The sequence below is a fragment of the Mesoplodon densirostris genome, chromosome 16 (assembly GCF_025265405.1).
Source record: "Mesoplodon densirostris isolate mMesDen1 chromosome 16, mMesDen1 primary haplotype, whole genome shotgun sequence".
NCBI classification, from domain to species: Eukaryota; Metazoa; Chordata; class Mammalia; order Artiodactyla; family Ziphiidae; genus Mesoplodon; species Mesoplodon densirostris.
The window spans coordinates 13,019,438-13,045,093 of record NC_082676.1 but is presented as its reverse complement, the minus strand read 5'-3'; the positions used below and the strand labels follow the sequence as shown (position 1 = coordinate 13,045,093).

The window sequence follows — 25,656 nt, the reverse complement described above, 5'->3', positions numbered from 1 at the left end:
AGGCTTTTAGCCTGTCGGCAACACCACCTTCAGAGAGCCCTCCCAGACTTCACTCTGGAACCTTCCTGAGGGACCTGCAGTCACACTCAGCCCTCACTGTCTATAGTCTATGCTCCACACAGAAGCCAGGAAGGAGGAGCCTTAGGAAATGTACATCAGCTCCATGGGAGCAGAAACCTTGTCTCTCCCGTGGCCCCAGGGCCTCGAAACATGCCAGGCACACAGCAGGTGCTCAATAAACACTTATTAAATGAACCAATGAATTAGGATCACCCTCCACAAAACTCTGGTCCCCAACCCAAGTATAACATCAATTTTTTACCGCTGACGTGACTATTTGCCCAACGTGCCCATGTGGTAAGAAAAGAGGGTCTTACCACACCCATTTCACAGTTGTGAAAACTGAGGCCATGAGGTTTAGGAAGCAGAGAGGTCCTAGAGCCCAAGCCCAGCTCAGCCCTGCCAGGTAGGCAGCCCCACCCCACCCAAAACACTGTGGTGCCTTCAGGCTTTTCCCCAGAGAAGGGAACGTGGTCCTCAGCCCCTACCCCAATGAGCAGGGCTTCCCTGATCCCCTTAGCTGCCGGGTGGCTCACCAGGGCCTCTTCTCGGTGGCTCCGGAAAGCCTGGAAGTGCTCCAGGACCTCTGGGGCTCCATCGTTCATCACGTTGTTGCCATTGACCTTCAGGATGCACTGGCCAGCACAGAGGCCTGCGGCCACAGCCTCAGAGCCTAAGGGGGACAAGAGGGCTCGAGGCTGGATGCCAGGCGAAGAGAGCCCGGGGCAGTGCCAGGCAAGAGCAAGTAACCAGATGAACCTGTCCCCCGTCCCACCCACCACCCCAACTCCCCCAAACGCCACCTCCATCCCCCGCACCCTGCAACCACTCTCCACCCCATGCCAGTGGGCAGGACAGGGACTGGCGTTCCCATTTTGCAGAAGAAGAGACTGAGGTTCAGAGAAGTAGCAGCTAGTCCAAGGTCACGCAGCAAGGGAGGATGGACTTGAATCCAGAAACGCTTCACTCTAGAGCTTCATCTCCTTTAAAGTCCCACTACAACCCACGATACTGGGGCCAGGATCAGCCCCATTTTGCAGACAGGGAGACAGAGGCTCAGAGAGGCAAAGTGACTCTCTCAAGGTCACGTGCCTAGGATAAGGCAGGTTTCGAACCCAGGTCTACCAGACTCTAAGGGCATGTTTTCTCAGCTATACCACAACTCCCAAACTGCAGGGCTTGGACCCCAGGGTTTTGTGTGGTTAATATGAAGGGTCTAGAAATGCAAGTGAATGTCAAGCTTTGTACACAGGAAAAAAATCAGGCCTGCATGGTGTGATGGGGACAAGTACAGGCCTGGACCCCAGGAGCCCGGGTTCAAATTCTGGCTCTGTCACTGACCAACTGTGTGACCTCAGGCAAGTTCCATAACCTCTCTGTGCCTTGGCTGCCTTATCTGTAAAACGAAGACACTAATAATATCTATCTACTCATAGGGTTCTTGAGAGATTCAGTGAGTTGAAACATGTTAAACATTTAGCCCCGTGCCTGGCTCTTAGTAAGGACTCAAGAAATATCAGCTGTCTTACTATTTTTGCCTAGAAACACCTATTCTGCGCTAAGGCAGGGTTTCTCACCTCAACACTACTGACATTCCAGGCTGCATAATCCTCTGCTGTGGGGACTGTCCTGGGCACTGTAGGAGGTTCAGCAGCATCCCTGGTCTCTACCCACGAGATGCCAGTAGCACCTGCACCCCAAGTTATAACCATCAAAGATGTCTCCAGACATTGTCAGATGTCTCTGGAGAGTGAAACTGCCCCCAGCTGAGAACCACTGCTTTAGGGATAAATAACATTAAAACCGACTTAAAGATATTAACAAATTCTCAGGAGCTTTCTATCGTGACGTGCATTTTCGATCAATACATATTAAAAGTACAACTATGACCACAAGAGTGGGCAATGAATGTTTAAACTTTAAAAACGGGGCCCTCAGATGCAAAGAGGGCTGGGAATCCCGTATCTCAGGTCAATTTGGTTTCATCTCCTGGACAGAGTAACCTCTTAAACAGCACACAAGGAGAAGGCAATAAGAAATCAGAGGTCTCAAACTGCTGGCCTACGGCCTGGATCTATCTGGCCACAGAAGTGTGGTCAAATTCCTATTTCTGGTTTCTTTAAAAAAATCAAATCTGGCAGGAGGAGGTCCACATTCCTGCCTGGCAATAAGAGCTTCCGCTGAAGAAAAACTGCCCCTTTTCGAGTGAACATGTATTTTTCTCACTTTGCCACAGTCCTCACCACTCCCTAGTGCCTTCATTTTAGTTGTCCATTTGTAACTGCCTGACCGCCCTCCATAAGCGTTTGCAAGCCTTGGCTTCAAGCAAAGAAGGTAAGTGCTAATGGTGCACTAAGAAGCACAGGCCTGGAGGTAATGGTTTGGGGGCCTCTGAACTCCTTCCACACACACACAGACCCATCTCCCAAAGCTCCCCTCTCCACCTCTTAGGCTCCCGCTCACCTCTCCCCACAGCATAGACATACGGCGGGGCAGCTCCACGGATCTGGAAGCACAGAGCCTCTGGACGATCGGGGACTTTGATGATCCTGCACCAAGCAAAAGCAGCCATAAGGTAAAGCAGTACCACTCCTGACAGCCCAGGGGGTCACCCTGGGAGCCCCTGCCCCCGAGGCTTTTGGGAAATCAAACCCCACATAGCAGCAGCACCGCGCTGTCCAAATGTATAGAGAAACCTCGTCTAACCAAAGCCCACGGCAGCAGGATCTTTGATTGATCAGAACTAGCTGGCCCACCCTTGGAGATTCAGTCCATGCACAGAAATTCCCACTCACCCCCCACCCCTTTCTCCATCATTCTCTTGGTGAGAGGAGGCCTCGTGCCAACCAGACCAGCACCTTGGCCAGTGAACATTTTATTCAATAATCACAGATTTGGGAGACTGACAAGCGACCCAGCACATCTTGGTGCTGACTCTAGAAAAATGCCCATGTGTCCCCCAGAGAGCATGATTTGAAAACCCAGGTGTTGGCCATTCTGCGATGGGTCACCAGGGCAGAGTGGGCAACACCTTTCCAGGGTCATACAGCAGGTATCATTAATCCAGGGGCTTCCCTACCAAGGGCGTGCCCCCTACATTGGGCCTTGGATCGTCCCCGCCCGCCAGATAAAGCCGTCTTGAGAGCCTGTTCTCAAACCCCAGGTATTTCTGGAACTTGAAGCAGGAACGTTCCACCTTGGTGATTTCTGCCACTTCTACATACCAACCAAACTATCAATCATTTTCTCTAAATTGACACGTCTTTTTACTGAAATAATCCTATTTAAAACTTTCCATCGCTCTCATCAATAGAAAACCAGGAGCATCTGCCTTAAATAGAAGGGAGAAGTGAAAACCAAATCCACAGGTTATAAAATAGAAAATGCTTCTCCCTGTACCTGTGTCTGGTACCCGACCACTTCTTACCACCCCACCATTGCCACGCGGGGCTGGGCCACCAGCCTCCTTACCACTCCCCCTGCTTCCACCTCTGCCCCTGACAATCTAGTCTCCACCTGCAGCCAGAGAGATTCTGGCAGAACCTACATCAGATCATGCCACCCCTCTGCTCAGAACCTTCCAGTAGCTCCACGCTCCTTACCGTGGGCACAGGCCCTATGGGGCCTGGCTGACCTCACTGCCCACCCCTCTTTCTCATTCACTCTCTTCCAGCCCCATCAGCTTCCGCATTGTTCTTCAAACACACCAGCCACAGTTCCACCCCAGGACCTTTGCACTCGCTGTTTCCTCTGCCTGGAACCCTCCTCCTCCAGAAGTCCCCTTGACTCGCTCCCTTACCTCCTTCAGGTCTTCACCTCAGTTCTCAGTGGCATCTCCCTGACCACCACCCCTCCCCACAGCCCATCTCCTGTCCCAGCTTTATCTATTGGTCCACACTCACGACTACCTGAACTACCTGGCTCAGTATGTATGTCTCTTACTTTTCTGCTTTGTTTTTTGTCTGTCTCCTGCTCTACCCTCCAAACAGACTGAGATCTATGAGGGTAGAAGTGAATCTATCCAGACGGGCTGCATCCTCAGAGCCTGAAACACCAATGGGCACACAGCAGGCGCTCAAACATCTGTCAACTGAACAAAGGCAGCAGCACTGTGTCACGTGCCTGCAGAAGGAACCCGAACCACGGGGAATCGGGACGGCTTGGGGCCCCCACCAACACCTCTAGAACTCGGGCAACTCCTAAGCCTGAGAGGAAGGTCACCAGACACCCCACCCGGGGGGGACACTCACTCTTTGGCCTTGGTGGCTACCAGGAGACGCAGCGGGCGGCGGGAACAGAAGGACTGGCTGAGGATGGACTCCACCTCTGCGAAGGGCCGCAGGAACACCAGGTCCTCGTTGACGGAGTAGATCTTCCTCCCCACCTGCAGGCCGGCCATCTGGGCGGGGGTGGAGCAGGAGACAAGCACACCAGGTAACTGGCCCCTCCCCTCCCTTCTCCTCCTCACTAAGGAGGCTTTTTTTTTTTTTTTTACAAATCCTTTATTACTTTATTCTAACAACTGCAAAAACCTTCCTAGAGTGTGCCTTTTGTTTACCTTTGACATATTCTAACTCTGTTAGTTTCTCATTGGTCTTGAATGCGTTCAGGCAACGCAGAGCCAGCACCAGGCACCAAGTACAACCAGCGGGAGGCCCCCGGGGCAACCCCGCTCCCCTCTGTGGTAAGCAGCTAGGGCGCTGGGGAGACCCGTTCTGGCCAACGAGCTATGGAGGGAGGCCTACAGGGGGCGCTAACGGGAAAGACGTTTTTCCCCTGAGGAGGAGCTGTCAGTCCGCCCGTGCTTCCCACCCAGCTGTGAGAGGACACGAGGCATGGACCTGGGGCGGCCACCTTGTGACCACGAGGGCTTGGCCAGGAAAGTCAAAGAGACATCGACCCCGAACCAAGGCACAACCACCTCCTTCTCACTGCTTATGTTATTAGAAAAATGAAGCCCCACGGTTCCTGCCACTGTGAGGCCAGCATGTGGCTACTTGCAGCCGTACACATTGCTAATCGCTACGAGGAAGCAACCAGAGCACCTGGACGAAGCGGCAGGTGCCTCTCTCCCACCCACCTGCACACCCCCTGGGAACAGCTGAGAGGACCCGGGGCTGAATCCTTGGCTGTCCTCCTCCAGACCTTGTATCCATGTCACAGCAACCCCAGATATTTTTTCCATGATCGGAGCTGATTCAGACCCTCGGGTCGTTTTCATGCACCACCCCGTACGGCCAGCAGGGGGACCTGGTGGCACATGCTGGGAGGGCAGCCCCAAGCCATGGATTCTGCAGACAAGACCACCCCACCCTCAGTTTCCCCACGAGGGCAATGAACAAGGAGGGACCACTGACATCCCAGGGCTTTCTGAGCTAGCCTGCCTCAAGAAACGAGGAGAGATGACCCACTTTCCCATCCGCACCCAGCCCGAGCCAGGGTGGCCCCTCTGAGCGGCCTCACCTCCGCCAGCGAGCCCCTCTGGACCGACTTCACCACCACGGCCTTGTTCTTCTCCTCGATGTCGAAGCCATAGTCGTCCTCCTGGGGCAGGATCTGAGGGTCCGAGGCAGGAGAGATGGTGAGGCAGGGAGGGGGGCCTGGAGCCAGCCCCACCTTGGCCCCCATGGTGAGAACCGTGATCCTGCCAGCTCTTCATGCCCCAGATCTACTCAGGGTACAGACTGGGGGGTGGGGTGCGGCAGGATGGATTTAAATGCTAGCAGCACCCAGGACGCAGAAGATGCTCAATATGTACCTGTCACGTGAAGACCCGCCACTGGGCTTGTGCTTCAGCCTGTTGCTGACCACACGTATTTGTTTACTTTTCATTGCCTGTCTCACCTTCCTCTCCCCAACCTGAGGACAGAGCCTCCTTATTTATGTACCACTGTCCCCCCATCTGCTGGCATACAGTAGGTGCTCAATAACAACTTACTGACTTAATGAATAAAATAGATCCAAAGGTATCCAGCCACCAAGAACTTGGGGACAGGAAGGGAGTTTAGGGAGGAGCCATCCCTCCCCATCACAGGATGACAGGCAGGTTGGTGGGTTCGGGGGCGTCAGTGGTGGTGAGGATACAGGGAAATGCGTTTATTCGTTCAATAAATATGTGCTGAGCTGCTGCCTATTATATGGTCCAGGTACTTTACTGTTCCAGAAACAGCACTGAACAAGACAGACGGTTCCTGCCCTCGTGCAGCTGACTATCTACTGGGGGAGACAGACTACAAACAAATAAAGAACTATAGAATGTGGTGCAGGGAGTGTATGTAGTTTGAATTAAAACAAATGACTTAAAGGGACAGGAAGTGGTATGGCAGTGGGGCCAGAGAAGGGGATATCTCAGCTGAGACCTGAATGAAGTGAGGAACAGAAGTTTATAAAGGGTGGAGAAAAGTGCTTCAGGCAGAGGGCACAGCATGTGCAAAGGCCCTGAGTCAGGCTCCAAGGTACTGGAGGATGAGAAAGAAGATCAGGGTGGCTGGAGTGTCTGGGGTGGGTGGGATGAGGAAGGGGAGAGCACAGGAGATGAAGCTGGAGAGGCATAATGAGAAGCTGGAGAGGCATAATGAGTCTTGAAGGCCATGGTGAGAGACTGGATTTATCCTAAGTGTGATGGGGAGCACTGGAGGGCTTTGTTGTGCAATAAATGGGAATTGGAACAGCAGCCCCCATAAGTACTACAGGAAAGAAGTTAATGGAGCTGTCTTCTCATCAGGTGAACTTCAGCCTCAACTCTGGCAATGACAGGAGACCTAACCTCTCCAAGCCTCTCTCCTGGTTGCCTGCTGTGGGCCAGGTCTTAAGATGGAGGCCGCTGCTCACCAGTGGGAGAGAAGCAGGATTTGGTGGGCTGGGCTAGTAAAATATCTGAACAGGCTGGTAAATGTTCTACCTTAACTGCAAGGCTATTTACGGCAACTGAACAAGGACAGGGTGACAGCCCAGAAGATACAAGGTTTTCGTGTGAAGGAGGAGTCCTGCAGGACCCAGGAGGCCCTCCTCCCTGCACAAGGCTAGGCTGGGGTGTGGGGCAGACAAGGGGAGATGGGAAGGAAAAGAAAAGGAGCCCAGCAAGCCCAATCTCATCTGTCAAGAGGGTAGTCTGTCCAGTAAAGCAACCTGGCCTCTGGGCAGTGTTGCCAGCCACCACCTAGAATCCCCCATACTCTTGGGTATTCCAAGTTGACCTCAACTTCTCCAGCCATAACCTCAACTTCTCCAGCCTCCAGTTCCCGGGGCTGCAGACGGGTCTGGGAAGGAGATGCAGCAGCACATCTCTGCTCCTACCAGCAGGCGCTTGGCCAGAATGTTCTCCACCAGCTTGAAGTCGCTGCGAAGCTGTTTGTTCTTGCTGCTGGTTCCCTCCATCTCCTCGTCTGCGTGGAAACGGAAGTACTGGGACTCATCCTTGAACTCGCTCTTCTCCAGCACTGGGAACCCACAGACATGCAAGCACAAGGTCAGGCTCACACGGGAAGCTTTCAGGAGCATCTGCCAACTGGCAGCCACGGGCCGGAACCAGCCCCTGGACAAGTTTGGTTTGGCCAGCACGGTGCTCTATTAAGTAAAATCCTGTGCCAATACTAACATATTAGGATATTCAACATAAAAGCCTGGCTTTCTGACTTCCCTTGAAAAATCTGAACTCGCCCCACCTGCTATAAAGGCATATTACAAAGCCATGGTAACAAAACCTGTGTGGAACCACAACAGAAGCAGATTAAAAGCCAGCAGAAGAGAACAGCAATCACATAAGAGGACACTGTGTTTACGGGAACTCAGCATGTGATGGATGCTGAACGATCACGTGGAGTATTCCACAGATGGTACAGGGAAAACTGACTCATGGGAAAAAAAAAATAAAACCAGATCCCTACTTCATACCATATATAACAATAAACTCCTCTTGGATTAAAGACCTAAATAGGAACAGAAAAGCTAAAGCTCACCAAACAAAATGCAGGAGAATATCTCTGTCCTAGAGCAGAAAAGGAGTTCATATACAAGACCCCCCAAAAAGCACTATGATAAAATTAAGGACTTCCATTCAGTAGGAAGGCCATAGGCAGGCCGCAGATTCAAAACTAATTGTACTGTCTAAAACCAACAAAGAATAAATACCTAGAATATATAGGAAACTCCAACAAATCAACCAGAGAAAGCTGGGAAACTCATAGATAAAAGGGCAAAGGATATGAATGGGCAATTAACATATGGGAAAATCTAAGCGGGCAGCAATTGTATGAAAAGGAACTCACCCTCACTGATAAGCAGAAAGAGACCACAGTGAAACCCTTTAGACCAGGGACTAACACACTCAGTCCCTGTGGGTCAAATGTGGCCCACTCCTGCTTTTTATAAATAGTTTTATTGGGACACAGCCACACCCATTTATTTACATTTTGTCTGGGGATGCTTTGGGGCCACAATGACAGAATTAAATAATTGCAAGAGACTGTATGGTCCACAAAATCTAAAATATTTACTATCTGGGCCTTTACAGAAAAACTCTTCTGACCTCTGTTCTAAGACAAGGCAGGAAAATGAATAAAAAGAACCAGTAACAATCAGCATGTGATGTGGTCCCTGTGGATTACAATTTAACTAAAGACCTTCTCGTGCAGGGCACGCCGGGGATACAGGCTTAAGTTCACTTACTCCGCAGACAAAGAAGGACCTGCTGCACCCCTTTTAAAGATAGGAAGACTGAAGCCCAGAGGAGCTAAATAAACTGCCCAAGGTCACAGAGCCCAGGCTCCTCCTCTTCACCATACTGCCCAGCCTGGCCTGATAGATGGGGCGAGGACAAATTAAATAAAGGGGAGAAATCGAGGCAGTCATCTGAAGTCAGCAGGCCCCTGAAAGAAGGACAAGCAGCTGCCTTAGCTTCGCGATGTCCCCGCCATCTCAGAAGACCTCTGGTGACATGAAAAGCATCAGGAGCCCTTCCTTCCTGTCTCCTTCCTTTCCCGGGACAGCTAGCTGTTTGTGAGCATCGTGCTCAGGCCACCTCTATTACCTCCTTGGAGACAACAGACACACAAATTGCTGCTTTCCCCAGAGCTGGGAGCCAGGCCCCAGGAGGCCGGCTGGCTTCCCCTCCACTGTAAACACGAGGCTAAAAGACTCAGGGAGTGGGAAGAGGAAGCACCGTGTTGTGTCTCGTGTCTCGGCTGAAATATGTGGGGAAACATCTGGAATCCCGGAGTCCGGGAGCTCAGCCAGGTGAGAGCCAACCACTCCCAACTTCCAGTCGAGGCCACTGGCCAGGCTTCATGAGACGGGCACAGATCGACGTTCAAATCCCTGCCCGGCCCTTCCCAACTTCACGGCCGTTTAGCCTCTCTGAGCCTCAGGTTCCTCATCTGTGGGGATAATAACGGCACCAACTTCCCAGGATGGCTGCGAGGATTAAATGGTGAGCCTCAGTTTCCTTGTGCCTAAGGCACTGGACCGCTGGCCTCTGGGTCCCTCCCCGGGGACACCTCAGAGGCCCGGGAGCTCGGGTCCGACACCACGGGAGGCGCCACACAGGCCCCGCCCCACGCTCCACCCTGCACCCTAACCTGCATTCTGCAGCGGCCACAACCCTAGCATCTGGCCCTTTCCTCTTTCAGCCTATTTTTGAGTTCGTGGCAGGAACAAGGGAGCGAGGACCGCGCCCTGCAATTTCTCTCCCTGAGCGACCCTGAGGGTGTTGCTGTTGCCCGGGATCACCCCCTCCACGACGTCCTCAGCCGGCTGCCTTCCCAAAATAGTAGCTGGGGTGGACCCCTAATTACTCTCACCCACAAATGAGAGGCTCTGCTCAGCTGACGGGAGGCGGGGGATGGAGCTGCGAGGGCCCCCCGCAGGGAACAGAGCGGCTTTCGGGAATGACCGAGGCTGCCGGGCTCCCGCCCTGACCCAGAGTGAGTCCCAACCCCACAGAGCCGTGGCCACGTTGAGCTCAGATGGGAAGGGGAAAGATGGGGAAACTGGGGCCGGGGAGGAGCAGGGCTTTGCCGGCAGTCCGCCAAGTCAGGCCCAAAACCGGGCCTGCCGGCCACGAGGCAGGGGGCAAATCCGATGACCTGTCACCCCAGGGGCGCCTCTCTCTCCCTGCTGAAGGGAGAGTAAATCCAGCAGCTAGACCAGGGGTAGAAAACTTGTTTTTCTAAATGAAGTTTTACTGGCTCAGAGCCACACCCACTTGTTTACACATCCCCCTGCAGCTGCTTTTAGGCTACAGGGGGCAGAGCTGGGCTGTGACAGAGACCGTGTGGCCCACAAGGACTAAGATATTTACTGTCTGACCCTCTGCAGACACAGTTTGCCAACCCCTGAGCTGGAGCACAGAGCAGGTGCTGGGAGGAGGAATGACCAGAAGCCCTTCCCGAGTCTCAGGCCTCCGCTGCCACCACATGCATCCAGGCAGCGTGGTCCCTCCTCTGGACGATGACAGCCGCCTTCTCCCCGGCCTCCCTGCTTCCGCCCTCACCCTCACAGACACTGTCCGCAGGCAGCCAGAGGGCACCTGTAAGAAGCCCAGTCAGGCACGTCCTTCCCCTGCTCCGAACCCTCCCGGGACGCCCACCTCACTGGAGTAAGAGCCAAAGTCCTCCTCACATGCTCATAATAGTCCAGAAAATGTACTTATTTACTGTCGTGTGATTCACACACGCACACACGCGCGTACAGGCACACGAGGGCAAGACTTGCATCCATCTTGCTCACCCCGGTCCCCAGAGCCTAGCACGGTGCCTGCACGCAGAAGGCAGCCTCTGGAAGACAGCAGGATGAGCAAAGACGGAGGGGAGGTGTGGAATCAGCCTCACAGCGACAGAGCAGCTCCAGGAAGAAAAGTGAATCTGAGCTGGTCCAGGGGGTGAGGAAAGAGAGGAGCCATCCTAGCAGGTGGCCAGGTGACCTCGCTGGGGAGGCACGAATTGAGCAGAAACACTGAATAAGTGAGGGGGTGAGGCAGGGAAGGAGGGACACCCGGGCGAGAGAAACTGCAAGTGACAAGGCCCTGGGGAGTGTTCTGGAAACAGGAGAAAGGCTCCCCAGTGGAGGTTCAAAGTCCACTCGTCCCCAAAGGGTGGGAGCCTCGGGGCTCCCCCAGGGCGGGGCCACAAGGACAGGCCACAGAGCTCAGTGGTTGACATGTGGCCTGCGACGCCAGCCTGCCTGGGTTCACATCCCAGCCCCTCCTTGTCAGGTGACCTTGAGCAAGTGTCCCAGCTGCCTGAGCTTCCATTCCTCGTTTACAGACATTCATACCAACATCAAAGGATCGATCGTCCCAAGGACCAAACTCATTGCTACATGGAGAGTTCTTAGGAGGAGGCCGGGCACGCAGAGTATCACTTCTGTGTTAACTGACAATGGCGTCAGTGGAAGCATTTTCTCCCTCCCTCTCCCCAGCTTCCTGCCCCAGGACCATCTCCGACCGTCTGCCTCTCTCCCCTCTTAGGTGCTTCTCCCTGTGCGGGGAGGGGTGAGGCGTCTGAGGGGCGAGGCCCCGCCTGGCCTCCCTTCTCTCATGCTCACAACCCGCCCATCCTCTGTCCCCACGGACCCCTCTCCTCTCCTCTCCTCTCCTCCCCGGAAGCTCATGGGCCAGGTCCGCGTCGTCCACCCTCACTGCCCACCCTGGGAGGCCACATCCCATGAGGGAGGAAGGGCTTAGGAAGCCCATGGATTTGACCTCACATCCGGTCTGTGTTTTGCAGCCAATCTTTACCAGCCACCTAGGTCCCCACTGGCCACCTGAAGTGATGTCCCCATCAGTGCAGAACGGGGCGGGTGGGGTGGGGAAGGGTGCAATCCACGAGCTGCAGCACAGGCCCACCCGGCATCCAGCCCGGGCTCACCCACGGGCACGCTGGGCAGCCGCCAGCCCACCACTTGCTCTCTCTGGGCCTCAGTTTCCCCCCGCCGTAAAATGCACCAGGGACCAGGGTCCCTGCCAGCTCTTCTGTTCCAGGGCAGGACCCCCACCCCACCCTGGGGAGGCTGGGCTGAAGGGGAAGGGGCGGATTACCGTGGTGCATGAAGCCGTTGTTACACAGGCCCACGCCAAGCGCCACCGCCTCCTCGCGTGTCTGGCAATCGCCCTGGAACAGAACAAGAAGCAGAGGGTGTTAGGTGGACCCGCTGAGCCAAGGGGCTGAGCCAGGCTGGGGAAAAGCCCACCACCACCGGGAACGGAGACTCCACGAGGGCAGGGATGTGTGTCTGTCTTGTTTACTGTGGTATCCCCCAACCATGTCTGTGATTGTTATTAATAAACCCCAAACAAGAAAAGTATTTAATTGCATGTTAATTATTTACATGTGAGAAATGCATGCTGTACCATGCCATAAACACCACAAACGAGAAATGGCGATTTTATGTGGCAGACACTGCTGGTTGCCCAGCGACAACCCTCCCCGGCCCCATCCCGCCCTAGTACTGAAACCCTCACTCTTACAGACAGCAATTCATCTACCTAGACAACCACAGATCCCAGCCTCCTTTACAGCTAGAGGTGGCCAATGAGATATAAGCAGAAACCACTGATAGGGAGCTCTGGCAAAACACTCTTTGTCCCCGGTTCTTCCTTTCTCTTCCTCCTGCCTGGAACAAAGGTGTGATGGCTGGAGCTCCTGCAGTCATCCTAGAGCACAATGTGACCTCAAAAATAGAAACATACTAAGGATGGCAGAGTAAAAAGAAAGAGCAGGGGTGGTCTTCAAAGATATCATGAGATTGTACCAGCAGCTCTGGACCACCAACCTCCGGGCTTCTCTCATACCAAAGAAAAATAAACCCCTAATTTGTTCCAGCCTCAGTAGTTGACTCTCTGATACTAGAAATCAAGTTCAACTCCTAACTGACCTGGCTCCTCCCTGAGCAGAGGAACCCAAGGTCAGGGGACAGCTGGTGCCGATTCTCCCAGAGAGTGTGCCCTGGAGCCGGTGCCCCTCCGCGTCTGCTCCCGAGAAGCTGGAAGTCTCCTGGTGCCAGTTCCTCCTAGGACCTGGCTCCTGGGTCTCCCCCTGACTCTGTGGGTGCTCCATGGCCTTCTCAATAAGTCATCTTCTCTTTTTTACTTTCCTTAAGTTAACCAGATACTGTTTCTGTTTCTTGCAACCCAAATAATCTCAGTATATCCAGGCAAAGTATGTGAGTTGTGTGTGTACGTGGGGGAAGTGACAGGCAAAGGAAACAGCACGGACAAAGGTCCAGAGGTGCAAAGCTTAGAGTACAGAAAATAACATGGCCGGCAAAAGCAGGGTGAGTGAGAACGTCAGCTCTTTAAGGAAAAGGCCTTTGATCTATTGTGTTCCCTGCTGAATCCTAAGTGCTTAGAACAGAGCCTGGCATGCAGTAGGTGCTCAGTACATACTTGCTGATTGAATAAAGACATTGTCAGCAGGGACTAACTCATGCATTAGTCTGTAGCCAGGTCAATGAGCTTCGCTCCGCTCAGCCGGCCTCTCGTTTAAAATACTGCCCAAGTGAGAAGTTATTCCAAGAGGCACTGGCCCGACAGAGCCAGGCCAGGAGCCTCCACTGTTGGTGTATCCCCTCCCAGGCCCCTGCCAGCAGTGGAGGGGCCAGGGAGGGAATTCCTCAGCTACAGGAAAAATGAATTCAGAGCTGCAGGCCTCAGCCTGCCAAGGTCCCAGAGCAGAGCCTGGGGGAGCCACTGGCCTCAGCTGCTCTAGCTGCCCCAGGCTGACTCAGAGATGACAAATCTGTCCTGTGGGACTGCAGGCCAGCGGCTGGAGAGCCAGCACACTCATAGCCCTGCCAGCATAGCAGCCAGCCATGCAAGAGGCCGCATCCGGAGCAGCCGCCCCCAGCTGTGAGGGGCCCAGGAGGCGGGCAGGCCCAGCTCTGCAGCCCAGGGGGCCCGGGCAGGCATCTGGAGCCCACCTAGCTTTCCGAAGCTCTCACAACCTGGGCTCCCAGCCCATCCCAGCCCGTCCTGGCCTCTTCTCTCCAAAGGGCCCTGGGGTGACCCATGTGGTGGCTCCCAAAGTGAGAACAGCACAGGGATTCTCTGGTCAAGAGTGAAATACGCTAACCCTGGATGTGTCCACCGCCTGAAAAGCAAGCCCCCACCCCACATCCTGCCAGCCGTGGGGAAACCGAAAGTCATCCAGCCCCCATTTTCTCCCCTCCCAGAGGAAGGCACGGGCACACACAGCCCTGTGCAATCAACCTCAGCAGCACACTTCCCCTTCATCCCCCACTCACCCACCAGCCCCCCTCACTGGGGGCTCCATCCACAACGGCCTCCTTGCTGCTCCTTCCACACACGACATGCGACCCCACCTCAGGGCCTTCGCACCTACTCCTTCCTCCCCCTGGAATGCCCTGCCCTGGCTTTTCAGGTCTCAGTGCCCATGTCAGCTCCTCCTAACTGCCTAGACGGTCAACCCAGAGGCAATCGCTCTTATTAACCCCATCTGACAGATGAAGAAATGGAGGCACAGATAGGCTTGGCACTTGCCCAAGTTTACAGCATGAGAATGGAATCCTTTTACAGCCGGACCTTCCCTCCAAGTTACAAATAGGGAAACTGAGGCTCCAAGAGGGGAGGACAGTTACCCAGCATTACGGCCAGGGCTCCTGTCCTGTCCTTGTTTATCTTTTGTTTCCTCTGCTGGTGCCTTGAGCTGTTGGCCTGGCCCTTTGCCTGATGACCCACCCCAGCCTTGCCACCCCACCCCGGGTGCCAGAAACCCCACCGCCGTCAGCACTGCCATCTGCCTGAGCATGGGGGTCAGCGGAGCGGGCGCTCAGGGCACATGTCGGCGGAGCCGGCACAGGAGCCAGCAGATATGAGCCCTCCCGCACCTGGATCCTGGCCTGTCCCTGCTCTCTCCTGCCCCAGCCCACCGACCCCCGCTCTCCTTTTGACGGCCATAGCCTAGGGCATCCTGGAGCCCAGGCAGCACAGACCAAAAAACCATGAGCAGAGAGGCGAGGAGAGCAAACTCTGGAGCTGGATCCCCCGGGTTCAAACCCCTGTTTGGCCAAGCCGTGACCGTGGGCAATTCCTTAACCTCTCTGACTTTCATTTCCTCATTTGTACTTTTTATCCCCAGATTTTCCCTTGACTTCCCAAGGCCTCTGCCACCTCTCAGTGGTGTTCCCCACTCAGACCCCACAGTACAAGCTATAGTCAATACAGAGGATTATTATTACAATTTCTATTATTATTGACTACCAAGGCATCATGAAGGCCCCCCCCCACAATCTTATAGGAGTACCTCGTTTCTGTGTGTCCTGAGGCAAGTTACATAACCTGAGCCTCAGTTTCCTCATCAGTACAATGGGGATAACAACTGTTTTATGAAGATTAAATGAGATAATACACACAGAAGATCAGAAGTGATACAGTACATAGCTTGTCAATCAAAGGACTAATACCCTCCTTATCCTCTGAGCTAAAAGAACTCTCATTCATCTGAGTAGTTGGTAGGGAGCCCTTCCCCCAGCCTCAAGGGATGAATTCTGAGGAATTCTAAGGCACTCTCAGCAATCCTTATTGTTTTCCCCAGGGAGTGGTTTAGGGGTACATGAGGGACCCACCTGGCCATGCAACCTAAGGGGAAGACCACTGGGCAAGGGAGGGGACTGGGGGAAGTTTCCTCTCCTAATAAACATAGTGAGAAAGCTCTTTCCAACTGCCCCTGCTGCCTGCCTTTGGCCATAGGTCTACATAGATGTGATAGTTGGAGCTGTGGCAGCTGTTTTATGACAATGAGGCAGCTGGCAAGATGGCGGAACAAGAAGATGGAAAGAGCATGGGTATAAATGGCATTGTTGAGCTCTAGGACCATGAACTCTGGACGCCTAGTTATATGAGCAAAAAATGCCTTTACTGTGTAATTTAGATTTCTTATTATGTGAAAGAAAAATGTCTTGCCTGTGTAAGTCAGGTTTCCTAGTATGTGCAGCCAAAAGTATTTCGAGCTGATCTAAGGGGTTTCAATCAACATTTTATTTCAAGGAGCAGAATGACCTAGAGTTAGAAATGAAGATGTGTTCAAAGCAAAATAACCCTGCTGAACTACACAATTATATGTTTTCTTCTTGACTTTCCTGCTAAAGTGAAGGTGGGGATGATTCTTGAGATCAAGACTTGCTGTAAGCAGTCTTCAAGGTCACATCCTCATCACCAACCTCTCCCCCACAGACAGACCCACAGGCACACCGTCCCCCCCTTTCCCTGACCCAGAGTCAGATGCCAGCTGTCGTTCGGTCCATCTCATGGAAGCCATCCTACGTCAACTCCGATTAGCTTCCCTGTGTCCCCAGACCAGGCCAAGCCATGCGAGGCCTGCTGAAGTGGACAGAGGGTCAGCTGCAACCTTCACTCCACCGTCCGCCCCCTGCCTCCACTGCGACTGGACCAACTGACAATGACTCAGGCTACTCCAGGGGGCCTTCGGCCAGGATCACAGCTAATCTGACAGCACCGGGCACAAGCAGGCCCCTGCCGTGCCCAACACCGATCATAAAGAGAAACCAACAGAGGCCGTTGCTCTGGCCGGTTCTCCTCCTCGCCGGGGTGCTCCAGGGCGCACTCCTGAGCCTCCCCAGCTCAGCCAAGGGCCTTGCAGTCATTCAAGACTCCTGTGTCTCTCACCACTGCCGCCCACCCCGTCCATTCAACAGCAGACCCTGTTAGGTCCACCTTCAAAAAATCCCAAACCTGACCACTCCTCCCCCTCCCCCGCGGCCACCCAGTTCTCAGCCACCACGGTCCCCACCTGCAGCTCTGAAGCCACCTCCTTGCTGGTCTCCCGATTGCCAACCTCGTCCCCCGACAGCCCGAGCATCTTATCCCACCGAAGTCAGATGCTGTCCCATCTGTGCTCAGAGCCCTGCAGTGGCCCAAATCCTCCCAAGAGTTCACAAGGCCCCTTGGGGCTGGCTGCCCACCAGTTTCCCCATCACCCTCCCTCTCGCTCATGCCATTCCAGCCACACTGGCCTCTCCCCACCCCCAGACCCTCCAAGCTCACCCGACTCAGAGCCTCCGAGCTGCTGTCCACTCAGAGAAAGCTCCGGCCCCAGACGGCCCCCTGGCTCGTTCCCCACCTCCCTCCGGTCTCTATTCAAATGTCCCTGCTCAAAACACCACCTTCTCTGCCCCCTGTGAACAACCACATCCCCACCCACCCACGTGAAAGGTCGACTCCCGCCCGTAGCTCCCACCGAGTTGGCAAAAGCTAACAAAGTATTTTACTATTTTTCCTTGTTTATTAAATGCCTCTCCTACCCCTCACCGGAATTTAACATCCACGAGGGCAGGAGCGTTGTCTGTCTTGTCCACTGCTGTCCCCCCAGAACCTAAAACAGTGCCTTATACACAGCAGGTGTTAGGAGGAAAAAAGGGATGAGCCCCTGAGCCCTCTTGTTGGATTTTTCTACACTCTCTTGTGCCCCCTCCTTGTAAATACCACCCAGGAGCTGACCAGGAACAGAGATCTGCGGTAGAGACGCCTCCCGAGCAGCAGGTGTGCAAAGCCTGCCCCTCCCCTGCCCACCTCCTCCACTCCACTGGAGAGTACAGTGGGCACCCCAAAGGCAGCGCCTCCCCACGGCCAAGGAGAACGCTCAACTTCTCCCCCCCGCACCCGCCTTCCCATCACTGTGAACGAAGGGAAAACCCACCGCGCCAAAACCCCAGGACCCATCCGTGACCCCTTCCCAGCAGAGGGGGACGACGGGTCACACTTGCTCGGAGGGGCTCTCACCTGGGCCAGCAGCCAGTCCACCAGCTTGCTCCCGGGCAGCACCGACTTGTACGTCTTCAGGTGGTAATCGCGGTCCCTGTGGAGAGGAAGCAGGCCGTGAGCGGATCAGGGAGGAGGGAGGGGAAACAGTCCCAATGTCCCTACTCAAAGAGCTCGGGGTCCGAGGATTTCTAGGCTCTCCAGCCATGGGTCAGAGGCAGGGGGGCCGGGGAGAGCACCAGGCAGGGAGTCCAGCCCTGATGCCACACCTCACTCACAGTGTCACTGAGGGCAGGTCTGTTCCAACCCAGGACCCCATCCTCACCAACAGCGTCAAGGGGCAGGAGGAGGTGGCTCGAAGGCTCTGGAAGCTTTCCCCAGCCTGGGGTTCTCAAGCAGGGATGGCTATGCCCCCCAAGGAACACTTGGCTGTGTCTAGTGACATTTTTGGCTGCCCTGACTGGGCTGGGGGGTGGAGTGCAGAGGTACTGCCAGCAACCAGCAGATAGACACCAGGATGCTGTTAAACGTTCAAAACTGCCCAGAACAGCCCCCAAACAATTATCCAGACCAAAACGTCAAAAACGCTGAGCCTGCAGAACCCTGATTTACTCTGAGTAATGAGAAAAACTTCCAGTTCTTTCCTTTTTTCTTTTGTTTTGCTGTTAACGTTCATGTGTCTAAAGGTAACAAAACTATACCGACACGGAAATGCTTCTCCGTGGGCTGCTGTGGGCAATCAGGACAGAGCAGAAGGCAGGGGACTGTGACGGTCCTGGTTCTTTGCTTTGACCTGTCGTAGCATCTAATTCCTGCCAAGTCTTGGCACAAAGGGTTGTGCGGACCTTGCCGCCAAACTGCAACAATCTCTCAGCCTTTGAAGCTGACAAAAGTGAGTTTCTGCGGCCAGCCCCTCTCGGGGCTGAGAAAGGCCGGTTGTGGAGTTCTTCTCAGGCTTTCAGGAACTGAGGAGCCCAGCGGGTCACGTGTGCGGTAACTGGGGACCCGCTGCCAGCCCAGCCACTTCCTCCTCTGGGGGCTGATAGAGAGGCCTCTCCTGCAAGGGCCAAGGCTGGACCGGGACGGCCCCGCCTGCCTTCTGGGCCTGCACAAAGGCAGCAGGGGAGGAGCCAACGGGGCAGGTCTGGAGGTGAAAGGGGCTCCCTGGGCCTGGCCTCCAGCGAATGCTGGGAAAAGACCCTTCCTCTCCGCTCCTGAGAGGTGACAAGAGCTGTCAAGACAGAGGGCAGAGGCCTCTGCAGATGGTAAGGACCAGGTCACCCTCCCTGTCCCTTCATCCACAGCCACAAGCTTCACGGTAAAGACAACCACCAATCACTGGCACTGATAGAGCCTTCACTGTGTGCCAGGCACCAGTCAAATTCAATCTTCATGACCAGCCAAGGGGTGTGAGCTATTCTTATGCCCATTTCACAGATGCAGAAACTGAGGCAAAAGAAGTTAATTACCTTTCAACCATCACTCAACAAACATTTACTGAGGGCTCCTTTGCCCTGGACTGCATTCTCCAGTACATGGCGGTTTTTCAACCAATTAATGTTAAATCAGAGTTAAGATTACACTCTTCAGTCTCAAGAGTGTGAAACCCACATGTGACTAGTGGCTACTGTATTGGACAGCACAGGCACAGAGCATCTCTATCAGTGCGGGAAGTTCTACTGGCCAGCACTGCTCTAGGTGTTGTCAAGGGTCTGGGGACACAGCAGTAAGCAAATTCCCTGCCCTTGGTCAGTGTACAATTCCCTGGGGTACAGACAGTATACAGACTAAGAAATAAATATATAGTATGTCAGCTACTGACAAGCTTCAAGAAGAAAACCATGTCAGCTACTGACAAGCTTCAAGAAGAAAACCAAAGTGAAGTAAGGAGGGTAGCTTGTTCCACATGGTGATGTTTTAGACACATGGTCAGGGAGGGCCCCTCTGACTTGGAGACATTTGAAGTAAGTAAGGAAGCAAATATGTAGGGGAAGAACACCCCAGGCAGAGGAAACAGCAAGTGCAAAGGCCCTGAGGTGTATCTTATTATTATCCCCATTCCACAGAGGGAAAAGTTGAGGCCCCAGCAGGTTAAATAACTGCCCAAGAGCACATAGCTGCTGACTAGCAGGTTGAGATCCAGAACTAACACCTTTCACCACCACAATGCAGTGTTTCCCACAAATTAACGCATTTGACCCTCATGACAAACCTACAGGGTAGATACAGTTATTAGCCCCATTTGATGGAGAAGGAGACTGAGGCTCAGAGAGGTTAAGTTATTGGCCCAAGGCCACACAGCTGAGAAGAGACAGAGGTGAAACTGAAGCTTGGAGAGAGTAACTTACTTGATCACAGGGGTGTAGAGGCTGTGAAGTCGGCAGTAAAGCCTCACACCCTGAAAGAGAAAAAACGGGAGTCTGGGATCAGGCCACATCCTTCAGGGGCCTCCAAATCCAGGCTGCTGGGAGAGAGGGTGGGGGGAGAGGGGAGACTGGTGAGGGCAGTGGAGAACAGGCCACTGGGGCAGAGGCCTGCTCCGTGGTGACTGTGGGGTCAAGATCATGGGGTCAGGGTGGAGGGGTTCCCACCTTGGACATGATGTCCTCCAGTTCACTCCGGGCCTTGTAGGTACCGTCGTCGTAGCGGAAGCGGTACATCACCTGCTCGTTCTTGAACTGGTGCTTGTCAGAGACTGGAGGGACCCAGGGCTGGTGAGGCTGGGGGCCCCCTCGGCCCCTCCTGACCCACGCCCACCATCCTCACCCTCCACTCGACCAGGCTCCATGCCAAGTGCAATTTCACCAAAGCCCCTGCACACACTCCAGGTCCTCCTGCTACCAGGGCCCTGCTGAGACCCACAGCTGGGGGCTGGGGCATCTGCCAGTCTCATGAGAGGCCCAGAAATGCCCGCTCCAGTCTGCCCTGAGGCCCACCTGCCCAGCATCTCCCTGGAGCTAGATCACGAAGCAGGCTGGGGTGTGAGACCCCACTGTCAAGATTTATGGACCCATCTCTACACAACGGCCCCGAGTTGCCCCTAGTGCTTCTCTCTCTCACTCCCCACTTTGGATCCATTAGCCGATCCTGTAGGCTCTTCCTTCAAATCATGAAGGAACAGGTGGCCACACAGAAGTGTAGAAATGGCCTCTGAGTTAGTGGAAGCACAGCACTGTTGAGGTCTGACCTGGTCCTACTGCTCGGCCCCCCAGGCCTAGCCCGCACTCACCGTGGTGGATAATACCATTCTCCAGCAAGGCTTGGCCCAGGTTCACGCCTTCTTCCGTCTTGCTGATTTCGCCAATTTCCAGGAGCCAGGCAACAAACTCACTGCCAGGAACATAACATGCGGTTGAGAGGACCTCCCCAGTCCTGAGACCACAGGGGCCAGCACTGAACTGGCCTGTCCCTCCCCAACTCCCAGGAGTGACAGCCAGAACTGCCCACAGGAAAGCAGAGCTTAGGACACCACAGGCCTGGGGGTCGTGCTGAGGCCAGATTCTTTTCCCTAAGACCAATGGCAGAGAGGCGGGTGTGAGCAGACCCCAGGCCCCGCCTCAGGCTCACTGGATGGATGGATGGATGGATGGATGGACGGACGGACGGGAGGATGGATGAGAGAGACAAAGAGAGGATGGACACATGAGTGGATAAATGAATGAAAAGTGAGCAGATGACTGGATGATCAGACAGATAAATGACTAGGTGGCTGGGAAAATTAGTGGGTAGGTGGGTGGGGAGGGGAACAGATGGGTGGGTGATAAGTGGAGAGAGTACTGGATAGATGAGTGGGGAGATGGATTATGGCTGGCTGGCTGGATGAAGAGAGAAGGAATGAAGAAACCAATAAGCAGGAAGAAATAAGGACCCAGAAAGATGATTGTGGAGAGTCAGAAGAGCTAAGGGTGATCAAGTCATATCATTCTCCCACTTAAAACCCTCCGGCGGGCTTCCTGGTTACTCTCAGAAAAACATCCAAACTCTGCCCACATGATGACAAGGCCCTGACATGAAGTGCCCCCTCCTCATCTCCTATACCTTTCACTTATTCTGCTTTAGCCTCACCCACCATCTTCCCCTGCTTAAAAAAACTGCCAGACCTCTGCCTGCCTCAGGGCCTTTGCACTTGCTGTTCCCACTGCCTAGAAACACCCTTCCCCAGCTCTTCACACAGTCTTTCTCTTTCATTTTTAGGTCTCAGCTCAAATATCACCTCCTCGGAGAAGCCTTCCCTGACCACCTCATCAAGACACCCCACACCCGCACAAACCATCCCCATCTTTCCGTTTTACTTCCTTTTTAGCACTGATCACTGGAGTTGTATTATACTATTTACAGATTTATTTATGTGTTTATCAACCATCTCCCCGAACCAGAATGTCACCTCCATGCTGATGGGGAGCTTTGTCTGATTCACAGCTCTACACCCCCCGCACCTGGAAGATGATCCAAAGCACAGCAAGGCTCAATAATCTTTTGAACAAATAAAGGAATGAACCATCAAATAAGAAGGAATGTTCTGCGGTAAGCAGGAAGGTCTCAGCAAGAAAGAAGTGCTCAAAAGCCCAGAGGAAATGAGGCAAATCCAACGTGACTACCCAGAGGGGCAGAGGCTCGGCCAGAGCCCAGGTCCTGGTTCTCGGAGTCAAGTTTGGGCTCCACGCAGAGCTCAACCCACTGGAAGTCAGCGGGCCAGGGGAGAGCTGGGGATGTGGTCATTCTGTACTCAATGAAAGCGGGTGGCAGCGGGCCAGAGTGGGGAGCTTATCAAAACCAGCTGTCCTGCCTCCAATTACAGGGCCAGAGGGGGGCAGGGCTATTTTCAGCTTTGCAGTGTTTGGCTGAGCAAAGACCTGCCCTGTGTGAAGGTAGCAGTGTGTGCCGAGGCATTCAGGGAACCCCAGTGAGAGCCGGGCTGGGGGGCGTAGAAGAAACGGATCTATTCTGTGGAGCGGGAGCCCCGAGTGGGGAAGAGATTGTTCTGGGTCCTGTCTTCCCCCAGGCCTATTCTTGAAGTCCCAAAAATCAGAGGCAGAAAGAAAGCTGCCGGCAGCTGGGGGAGGTGAACAGATGTTGAGTGCCCACTCTCAGAAGCTGGAGAGTCAGCCTCTGGCTGCCCACCAGCTGTCCCATCGGGGGCCACCTCTGGCACGGACTGGCAGCCCTGTGGCCAGGGTGGGGGAACAGGAAGTTGCCCACAGCAGCTGCAAGGGCAGAAAAATGCAGCCCAGAGGACAGCAACTGTGACCCAGGTTTCTGCCCTGAGCTGAGTCTTGAGCATTTTTGAGGATCAATTTACTGGGCAAATTTGGGCAAACTGCTGTCCCTCTCTGGGCCTCAGCCAGGTCCATCTGGCAAGTGGTTCATTCAGGGGTCTTCTGGATTTAGTCGGTAACTTTCAAATCATGTTGAGTCCTAAGCTGGGATCCAGCCTACAAAACCAGACAAAATTCACCTCTAATGCAGGGACCTTAAAACTCTCATAAATGAGTAAAAGGGGCCAGGTGGAAACTCTGCTGAACCAGCCAGCGTTTCTGAAGACGGCAGCCACTCACTGCGGCCAATTGTGGCCGCATGGGAAGACTAAAGCATCTTACGACTTTTCAAGAGAAGCTGGAAACCCAGCATTTCCTGTGAAATCTCCCAACTGTTAAATGTTGATATTGAATCCAAAATTTTCTGAAAGCACCGTGTGGCCCAGGGAAAACACATCTGCGAACCACACTGTGTTAGTGGGGCGCCATGTGCTACCGCTGGGTGCAAGGAAATGTGTTACAGGCAGGAGGGTCAGCACATACAAAGGCCCTGAGTAAGTAGTAAGGTTAGGGAACCAGCCATCTGCCAGTTGGCGGGGGTGGGGGCAGAGAGAAGCGAGATCCAGTCTTCCAGAAAGACCTAACCGGGAGCAGGGTGCGGTACGCTGCGGACACATGGAGCAGGTCAGCCTGCTTTGGCGGGGAGTCTGAGATTCAGGGAATGGGGGACTGGTTGAGAGTTAGCGTTTGTCAGCTAATGGCAGCATCCCTCTTCCTTCCTGCCCCCCAGTATCGTGCACCCAGTAAACATGAATTTTAAGTGCCAAGTCCAAGGCTAGGCACAGGGGACACACAGGTACACCCTGGCAGTCTTCCCGGGAAAGCCCCCAAGCTGAGATCCAATGTCCACTCATCCCCAATACAAGAATCCCATTTCTCTTGCCCGTCTCCTCCACGGCCTTGAGCTCCACAAGGGCAGGAACTGGGGGTGTTATGTTCATCCCTGTGACTCCACTGCCTGAGATGCTTCCAGCTGGTGTCTGCAGCAATGCCTGACGAATCATTATTGATCAGCTATTACGCACTAATACCGTGTACCTATGCCCACAGGTGGATGAAACAGTGCGGCCTCTTGCACCTGGGTGCTCCCTTTCTGGCAGACTTCAATGAATGAGTGACATCTAACTCTGTCTAGAGTATAACCAAAGGCCTTCTCCTTCCAGGAAGCCTTCCCTGACTGCCCTGCCAGACAGACCATCACACCTTGCGCCCTGAGTTCTTAAAGCTCTGACAGTGCCCTCATCCCGGGCCTGTATAATGAGTTCATCCTCGCTTGCCTCACTTTCCCGCGCAAGCTCTTTCAGTGGATTCCCAGAGCACCTGGGATAGAATCTGAACCCCCTCACCCCTTACCTGCCTGATTTGGCCCCTGCTACCCACTGTGGCCTCATCTCGACACCCCCCAGCCACTCCCTCCCTCCAGCCACGCTGGCCTCCTCGCTGTTCCTCAATTTTACTCAGGGCTCATTGCAGCCTTGGGGCTTTTGCACCTGCTGTTCCCTCTGCCAGGAATGCTGTTCCCCCACATCTTCTCATGGTTGCCTCTTGCTTGTCATCCAGATCTTGGTTAAAATGTCACCTCCCCCAAGAGGCCCTTCCTGACCACCCTGGCTGAAATCACACCCCCTTTCCTCACCTCCTCCCATCAACCTACTTATTTCCTTAAAGCACTCATCAAGTCACTGAAATTCCCTTCCTTATTTGTATTTATCTACTTTCTGATTCCCCTACTGGCCTGTTATCTCCACGAGGGCAGGGCTTCCCTCTGTCCTGTTCACTGCTTTCACACAGTAAGGGCTCAATAAACAATGACTGGGATAGATGAAGGAATCAATTTTGTCTCCCCCAGAATCCGAGGATCCTAGAGGGCAAACGCCATGTTCCTCCCGTGAAGCCTCCACAAAAATACACAGATTTTATTCCTTGGTTTTTCTTCACGTGGCATCCATGAGTTTTGTCTCCGATGAGGGCAGAAACAGGCCGCTCCTTAAGCTCCATCACATTTCCAGCACTCTTGCCCACAATGTGCTGAGCACGTCGCGTGTGTTTTCTTTCTGTATCCTCCGACAACCCGGCAAGGCAAACGTTTCATTCTCTCTCATTAACTGGTCATTTACTGAGGCTCAGAGAGGTTAAGAAACTTACCCAAAGTCACACAGCTAGAAGGCGGGGGAAGCAGGACTTGGAGTCCAAGTCTGATTCAAAGCCTAACCCTTGAAGGTTATAAAGATAAATCAGACACTTTTTGTATTCCTGGAGTCCCCCATCTAGTTGTAGAGACAGGTAACGATCAAGGAAAAACGAAATGTGCTGAATAGAGATTAAAATGGATAAACGCAGCAGAGTGTGGTGAGAGAATGTACTGGGTTCAAATCCCAGCCCCCAATTTGTGCCCATGTGACCTTGTGCAGGACCTTTTCCCTCTCTGTGCCTCAGTGTCCTCACCCTTAAAATGGGAACAGTGGCAGTAAACTGCCTCCCAGTGTCGCACACAGATTAAAAGGCACGGCCACAGGGCAGCACTTGGAGCAGAGAAAGCCTCCGCGATTT

General features: G+C 53.8%; 1 protein-coding gene across 2 annotated transcripts in view; it reads right to left on the bottom strand.

The window, feature by feature from the left end:
- The window catches only part of PREX1 (phosphatidylinositol-3,4,5-trisphosphate dependent Rac exchange factor 1), a 195,116-nt gene that overhangs the window by 29,335 nt on the left and 140,125 nt on the right, over positions 1-25,656 (bottom strand). For both annotated transcript variants that reach the window (XM_060079493.1, XM_060079494.1), the window contains 10 exons: positions 21,021-21,121; positions 20,383-20,486; positions 20,140-20,189; positions 17,813-17,888; positions 12,095-12,167; positions 7,357-7,499; positions 5,524-5,616; positions 4,311-4,459; positions 2,524-2,609; positions 597-733 (listed from right to left, as the gene is read on the bottom strand). In XM_060079493.1, the coding sequence (XP_059935476.1) occupies positions 597-733; positions 2,524-2,609; positions 4,311-4,459; positions 5,524-5,616; positions 7,357-7,499; positions 12,095-12,167; positions 17,813-17,888; positions 20,140-20,189; positions 20,383-20,486; positions 21,021-21,121 (1,012 nt within the window). The remainder of the gene's footprint in view (positions 1-596; positions 734-2,523; positions 2,610-4,310; positions 4,460-5,523; positions 5,617-7,356; positions 7,500-12,094; positions 12,168-17,812; positions 17,889-20,139; positions 20,190-20,382; positions 20,487-21,020; positions 21,122-25,656) is intronic.